Source organism: Buceros rhinoceros, unplaced genomic scaffold (assembly GCF_000710305.1).
Source record: "Buceros rhinoceros silvestris isolate BGI_N320 unplaced genomic scaffold, ASM71030v1 scaffold5696, whole genome shotgun sequence".
NCBI lineage: Eukaryota > Metazoa > Chordata > Aves > Bucerotiformes > Bucerotidae > Buceros > Buceros rhinoceros.
The window spans coordinates 56,645-64,478 of NW_010415696.1; the positions used below are offsets into that span (position 1 = coordinate 56,645).

Sequence of the window (7,834 nt, forward strand, 5' to 3'; positions counted from 1 at the left end):
ACTCTTTCCTTTTGAAGATGGCTTCCTAGACGACAGTCATGGTGATCAGTCTTTATCATCGGGTCTCAGCTCTCCGACACGCTGTCAGAATGGTGAAAGAGTGGAACGCTATTCTAGGAAGGTGTTTGTTGGAGGTCTTCCTCCTGACATTGATGAAGGTACTGTGAATAAGTTACACTGGTGAGATGTGGGAAATGGCTTTCATATAATTACTTTAAAAAGGTCAGATTTTGATAAAACCAAATGTATTTTCCCAGGTATGCCACTTGTAGTGCTTGTGGCATTATTTAAAACACCACCACCCCCTGCAACACCTGAGAAATTACTTGATATTCGTTTGTACTGTAGATCAGCAGAGGTGGAGACAGAAATGGCTGCATAGCAGGTCTTCTGATCTGTAATAGCAGCAAGTGTTCCCATGTATGTAAAATGGGAAAGCTGAAAAAGGGAACTTAGTGGGTACTGTCACTCCTCTGTAGTCTTTCCCTGTTCTTTTTAAAAGGTGTGGTTGACTTTAAAGGACTTTGTTAACACAGTCCTTACCAAAATAAATCAGGCTTTAATTAATCAGCTCTTAAGTCCAGCATATATGCAGTGTTCAGTTGACAAATATAGGGCAATTAATATGGTTACAAAATAGTAACCAGCTTGGTAGGGATGATCAGGTTTTTCTCAGTTTTAATCAATATCTGCTCTGCTTGTGTATGCCTCCACACATGGTGACTCCTAAACCAAAATCATGACAGATTTTGGTGTATTTTTCATATTATAGCTGGAATTCACCGCTCTCTAGCTTCAATACATAGGGAGTTTGAGGATGTCTGACAGTGAAAAGAGAGGGATCTCTGAGTCTGACCTACTAAACTGAAGCCTGTGCAATTTTAATGAACAAAATGGAATGGGTTGCCAATCTGTGGTTTACAAACAGCTCAAATGCAGTTCCTAAGTCACATCACGAATTGCAGGACTGTTGATACAGGGGCTGCTGGGTAATCTGAACCCTGAGCTGTAGAAAGAAGCAGGCCAACAGGTACAACTGTGAACATTGGCAGGTTCCTTAGAATCAAAATATAGGCCCAGCTTATCCTGCAAGGAAATAACATGGCCACTTGGGAGCTGTTAGCCTCTTCCATGGGAGGTCTACTCCAATAACACCTTTCTCTTTTAGCTCCTGAGTCATGCAATATGTCTTTTGTGGTTCTAGTTGCTTGAAAAACCTGATGTGCAGCTCATGGGGTCAGATAAGCTGGACACATCTCAAACAACTACCAAAAAAATTTGGAAAACCACTTTGTCTTCAGACTTTTCTCCTGATGGATTTTGGCTCTGATCTGTCTAGTGGAACATTAGACACAACTTTAAAGTCATTATTTCATTAAAGTACATAAATAAATGCATTGAGGAAAAAAAGATTTAAAAAAAATACTTTTTTTTCTGAAGCATTTTCATGTAAACCAGGATTGTCCTATAGGATAGCTTGAGATGTGTCTTCCATGGTGTTTCTAAACTGATGCTTAAAAAGCAAAGAAATAACTTGGTAATTCAAGACAGATTTCCAGAGGGGACTGAGGAGGGTGAACTCCTCAATTGAATGACCTGATGCAACCTCCTAGGGCATGTTACAAGGAGGGGCCATGCTGACATGTAGCTCCTCCATCAGTCTCCTGTGGCTGCATCTGCCCCTGCTTTGTGGCCGTAATGAAAGATACACTGCAGCTGAAGCAGAGTCGCTCCTGATAGAACATGTTTGTATTTAATCCTGCTACAAACTTGCATTAGTGGAATGTAAAATTATTTTTTTAAGCAGCCATGTATAGCATAGAGGTCAAAGAATATTTAGGCATCTCTATGTATGTTATTGCAGTTTTTTTGCTGTTCTTCATAGTGTAGAAAATCGTCTGAATTTTTTTAAGTAAGAATTTTTACCTTGTCACTGTCAGTCTTCAGATTCTCTCTAAAGTGCCTCATTTGTTTTTTGTAGATGAGATCACTACCAGCTTTCGTAGGTTTGGACCTCTTGTGGTGGACTGGCCTCACAAAGCTGAAAGCAAGTCATATTTTCCACCTAAAGGTAATTAGTTTAAAATACGTTTATGTAGGCTGTTCTGGTAAAACGAAACTATGCAACGTGGCAATCCATTACAAAGAAAAGATTTGACTCTTTACCACAAATTTTCTTTCTTTCAGTAAGCATATATTCAACAGTTGTCGTGATGGAAAAAACACAGTTCTAACTGAAATATGGTCCCATGTGTGTACTTTTTTTGTCAAGCCTGGAGTCCTTGAATTATGCTGTAATTTATAGTAGGCTTACTTTAGAAAGCGCGGTGCAGAAATCTCCCAGTGCCGATTCTATTGCTGTTTGCATGATGCAGAAGCTATAGCAATAATAGGTGGAAGCCACTGGTGAGTCTGGTACACAGTATGCTGTAGAGAGGCATGAATCCGCTTTGGGTGTGCTCTGATCCAAGACGTTGTGATCCTGCTCGCAGCCACAATGTCTGCATCAGGGCTCAGCGGGTGCAGAACTGCAGCAACGAGTTCTGCTGAGAGAGGGCAGGCTGGCAACACGGAGCATGGTCACAGTTTCTAGGTTGGAGCTGATGTGACTCAGGGTGGTTTGGTGTGCATGCAAGTGGGGCAATTTCATACCCATCAGCCAAACACTGTGCAGACCTGCTCTTCCTGCACCCTAGGCCCTCCTCTGATTTTGTATTATACTATATACATTCTGTTCTCAGGCACGCCTGCCTCTTGCGTGTTGTTTGGGAGTTCACTCGTGATCTGAAACAGCAGCATGAAGTTAGATCAGAAATCTTGTGTATATGTGTTTCTGCTCTCCCTGATCCTGAAAGCTCTTAATTGCTCATTAAGACCACTGACTATTTTGGCAGAACAATGGGCTGTTCAGTCAGTGAACTAGCTAATCCCACAATATTTTGATAGATATATTTCGACTGTAAAACCCACACAAATAAAAGCCAACTTAATTTATCTGGAAGCTTAAGTGCTGGAGGCAAGATAACTCCGTGACAAATGCTTGCCCTGTAAACAGTGTTTGGGGCACTTCCAAACAGAACAAAACCCCATACATACTCCCTCTTTCCCATTCTGTTCTCACAAGGCAGCCTTGCTGTCAGTAGTTATTATGCAACATCTGTTCTTGAATTTAAAAACAAAACAAATTAAAAAAACCCCCAAACCAGCAACAAAACACTCCAAACCCTAACAACCTCCCATATTCTTAAAGAGAGTGGTAAAAGAGATTATTTTCCCTTTTTATTTTGCTTTTAAAGGCCTTTAGGGGTTTTCTGGCTGGTGAATTCTGACTATATGTTCACTTACAAGATAATGTAATAAACCCAGCTTGTGCTTTTCCTGTGCTTTTCCTGTGCTTTTCCTCTCTCTTTTATTCAATAACTAACTATTCACAGGAGATCAACATAGGACTTCCAATTATTATTTTATTCTGTATCTGACAGTGGACTACTTATGCCCCACCAAACTTGTAAAACTGTTTTTGAGTAAGATCTATTTTAGCAGAAGACGAGGGAATGCAGCCTCACTTCTATTTTTGTCATGATTCTAATACAGGAAACAGCTTTGCTTTCAAAGCCTCTGTCAGTTGCCCTGAATGTCTGTCTGAAAGTGCTACACAACAGTCAATCCCAACTGTTCCACATTTATTTATAACTGACTTCTTAGTTATCAGTCAGCGCTGCAGCATCATACGTCCTGCATTCCTGTCTTTGAGATTAATTTACAGTCATGTTAAGCTTGGCAGGTCAGGTGTATGTGATTCACTGTGATCCCATATAGGCAGCATCTGCATAGAAGACAGAATGTTATTGCCAAGAGTCCAAGTGTAGAATTTAAATGTGTATTATGTTTTTTTCACAGCCTTTTGGTCTATTTTAAATTTAAAAGGAGTACTTCTTTTCCAAAGTTTTGATGGAATCATTGACGGAAGTACCACAATAAAAGGTCTCCGCTGCTTTTTTTCATTAGATGTTCTTTTAAACTGAAATTAAGTATTTTTATTTTTTCTTTTTTATTTTAAGCTCTTTTGATCCATTACCAGGTATGTCTTTAAAAAAATACAGTGAAATTAAAAGGAGTACTTAGTTATGCTTGGTGCAAAACTCAGTAACATGACTTATTCAGCTGTCAGGTACTCAGGAATTCAAATGTTTTCTCCCTTAATTTTTCTAGATAGCTTCTCTTCCATGCTGCATTGCTAGTCTGTAAATTCTCTGACATTTTGAATATGATTCTTTCAAATGGAAAATATGTCAACAACAACAACAAAAAAGACAAATCGCAGATGCAAAAATGAATTGGTTTTTATATGCTAGCAATATGGTTTGTTGCAGTGCAGTGGGGATGATGTGGAGGCTAATCTTTGTTCACACATTAATAAAGTGTGACCTCTGAGGCTTCTCCCACCTACTTCAATGTGCCCTACTGGCAGGAAACTTGAGCCCTGCTCTTTCTGAAAATACGCCATCGCCTCCAGACAGACTTCAGCGCCCCTTTGATGGGTAGCCTTTTTCAGTACTGCTTTGTGTCTGTAGGGTCAGACCAGTGGGCAGTGTCTGGACTTACAACAAAGTTCAATAATTTTTGTTTGTTTACTTTGATAAGTATTCAGTTAGAGATTTGGAGCAGGCAACATCAGTAGTTGGTGCCAAGGGTCAGCATGTTCAATTAAATTTTACAGTAGTGCTGTTTAACGCCATGGTTTTCTGTCTTCATAGTTAGATGCAGGTGATGACATCCCTCACAGTCCTGAGTGTATTAATACAGAGGAGTTCCAGTTTACGCTGTTGGTCGAATACATGCACTATATTAGGAGCACTATGTTGCTATTCTTAGGGGTAGGAACCCAGGGCTGCAGGAACTATTAGCCATGGCTAATCTGACCAAGCACGAAATCTGAAAGATTAAAATAGTGTTGCTTACAGTCTAGTGATCTACCCCCCGTCCCCCCAGAAGTATATCTGGTTAGTTTAGTGAGCAAGTCAGGCCATAGATGTGTCATCAGTTCTAGCAAGCCTTATTAACTAATTAGTTGGCGTGGTTGGTTAGCTTAGGTGCAGTGGCATGTAAGCTGTTTTCAGGACTAGCTGGAGTCTAGAAATGCTCCTGCAGTGTTGAGCTTAAACAAAGAAAGTTTCCTGCATCTGGTGTCCTGAGCAGGGTGGTGTCACCACAGGTCTGCTTAGGCACGTTACCTCTGTTTTAGTGCTGGACCTGATGGACTTAAATGGTGGCGTGTGAAATATGCCAACCTGCAGTCTTCAGCATGGTGAGTTACACAAGGCATATTTCAGTGCATCGGCAACTTCATCATTTTGGACCTTGGGGAATCACAGATCAGCATGGATGTGTCTGCATCATATCCCTCAAGCACTTTTATACTACCTATATTACCCAGGTTTTCCTGTTTTTTCCAGATAGTCTAGATTTTTGTTAGCCTTACTGAATAGAATACACTATGAGCATGTGTTTGAGAAAGTGATTTGGCTTGGTCAATGGTTGAGTTTTGGTTATTATAGTAACAAACCCAAAATAATCCGATAGATCAAACAGCCCTTACAGGATACATTGGTTTCCAGGGAGTTCAATATTTAGGTTGCTGAGAGAAGAGGGGCTGGTGACACCCAGCTGTTTTGTCACTGAAAGTGTATATTATGCACTTGGGCAGGAGAAGCTGATAACAGCTGACAATGTGTATAAGAGGTTCCTATTTCTAGCTCTGAGCATGTGTATTACTGCCTTAACATTTCTTTTTACCCTTTCTATGCATTGTAAAGCTTAGCACCATGGTTTTATGTTGGTGTCATCCATGAGGTGATTTTAGTGCTTTGCTTCTGAATAAGACCAATTCATTCCCGTTGCCCGGCAAGTCTTTGGATTACTTTCTTTGGCATCCGTTTGGATATGTTAGTAATGGAACTGGCAAATTATAAATGCCATGTGTTGGTCTTGGGTAAGCAGATGCCCAGTTCGTAATGTGTTTACTTGGCTTTCACCACAGAGTTTTGGGAATTAAATGTGGTTTGTGGCTAAGTATTTTTTGAGTACCTATGAGATGTTGAGAAATAATGAAATATGCACTAAACAATGTTATCAAATGTAGTTACACATTACCCTGACAGTCTATTTCTCTCTGATCAAATCCAGATAACTCATATTTTATTGGAAAAGAAATTGATGGATTTTTAAAATTTATTTGTTGGCTTGCTGAGTTAAGCAATCTTATGCTAACTTTTTTTTTATTAAACAGACAATGCCAACTCTTTCCAAAACATTTTTTCAGGGTTTTTTAATGGATAGCTACCTTCAAAACAACTTTAAAAAAGTCTTTACTGTTTTTTCTTTGTGACAGCCGTGGTTTCTCTAGCAATCACTAAGAAATGAACATTGTATTTTAAAATGATGTGAAAGTCTTCCTCTGTTCCTTTGCATTTAGGAGGGCTGAGTTTGGATAAAGATGAGATTTAGAGTGAGAAAATGAAGCATGGCAGAGCTTGGAGATGGGATGAGTTTGGAACAGGGGGGAAAGCTTGGGCTTCACGGCTGATTTAGACGTGTGGTGCAGCAGTCTGATCCTCTTGTGTTTTCCCTGTTCTTTAGTTAGTTATTCTGTTATTTAATAAAAATAAGCACCCTTGTCCCTACTGCTCCACAGGGGATGCTAAGGGTGAAGAAGTTCTCGTGAAGAAGAAAATAGTGTATGCAGAGTTGCATTTATGCAACATTTAACATTATGAAGTGATTCTCATGCTATAATGTAAAACAACTGATTGGACAGACTGTATTGAACCTTCCTGATGATCTCCAAGGTAATGTTAGATGGGAACACTGTTGTTGGGAGTCTTCTGACTGATCTGGATTTCATGGATGAGGACCATTTGCATCATTAATTCCATTGTCACTGCAGTAGCAATGGTAGCTCCTGACAGAGGAGCAAGAATAAATGGTTGTAAGGAGGAAGTTTATGGAGTCAATTCTAATTTTGTCAGCCATATTCACAATAAGTATCTGGTTTGTCCGAATACAGCTATCTGTTGTACTGAAACCAATTGCTCTGGCTTACATGGTGTTGTGATACAATGCCATGCTGTCGAAGTCCAGTAAAAAATGCTTAGCCAATTTTTGTATTTTAAAAACTAAAGTCAGAGATCATAATACTTGCTAGAATGGAAATGGACATTGCTTCTCCAGAGGTACGTTGTATGGTAAATAGCAACGCAAGATTTTCTTTTAAGCTTTGTTTACGTATGCTCCAACACATACGTGCCCAGTATCAGTCTCTTACCCACTGACGTCTGAGGCCTCACCCTGTGTCTTCCTGCAGCAGGGCAGCGTAACCCCAAGTCAATGCAATTCACAAAATGTACGGGAGCAAAACGCAGAACATACTAATCTTCTCTTCTGTAGCTGTGTTTAAGGTTGGTTTTGATTAGAATTTTCTTTTAGGTCTTCGATGACTCTCTTTTAAGCCTCCCGTTGAAAAGCTCTTCATACTATTTCCTCTCTTGTCCTAAGCATTTCAGGATTTTTGGTGGTGTGCTCACAATGATAATTTTTAAATGTTTGTCTTTGAGACTGCTGTCCCAGTTACCAGAGAGATTCAAGGAGCTCACTTCAAATAAGAGGATCTCTGTCCCTAAAACGATGCCATTTACATTTCTTTTTTTAGGGGTAAACAAGAATCTGATGAGGCAAAATATAAAAATATTTTTTAGCAATCAAGCCTAGGCAGAACAAATCCGATTCTGAAGTAGCATTGCAGGATTAATCTCTCTCAGCTTTCATGTTGCTTTCA

At 39.7% G+C, this 7,834-nt stretch overlaps 1 protein-coding gene across 1 annotated transcript in view; it reads left to right on the plus strand.

Moving 5' to 3' along the window:
• Positions 1 to 4,877, plus strand: part of LOC104494642 (cytoplasmic polyadenylation element-binding protein 3-like) — a gene marked incomplete at its 3' end in the record, with an annotated part of 61,198 nt that extends 56,321 nt beyond the window's left edge. Inside the window, exons 6-9 of the mRNA XM_010137503.1 lie at positions 1 to 158; positions 1,982 to 2,071; positions 4,062 to 4,081; positions 4,758 to 4,877. The exon at positions 1 to 158 is cut by the window's left edge and continues 2 nt beyond it. Of these exons, the coding sequence (XP_010135805.1) occupies positions 1 to 158; positions 1,982 to 2,071; positions 4,062 to 4,081; positions 4,758 to 4,877 (388 nt within the window). The remainder of the gene's footprint in view (positions 159 to 1,981; positions 2,072 to 4,061; positions 4,082 to 4,757) is intronic.
• Positions 4,878 to 7,834: the final 2,957 nt, after the last annotated feature.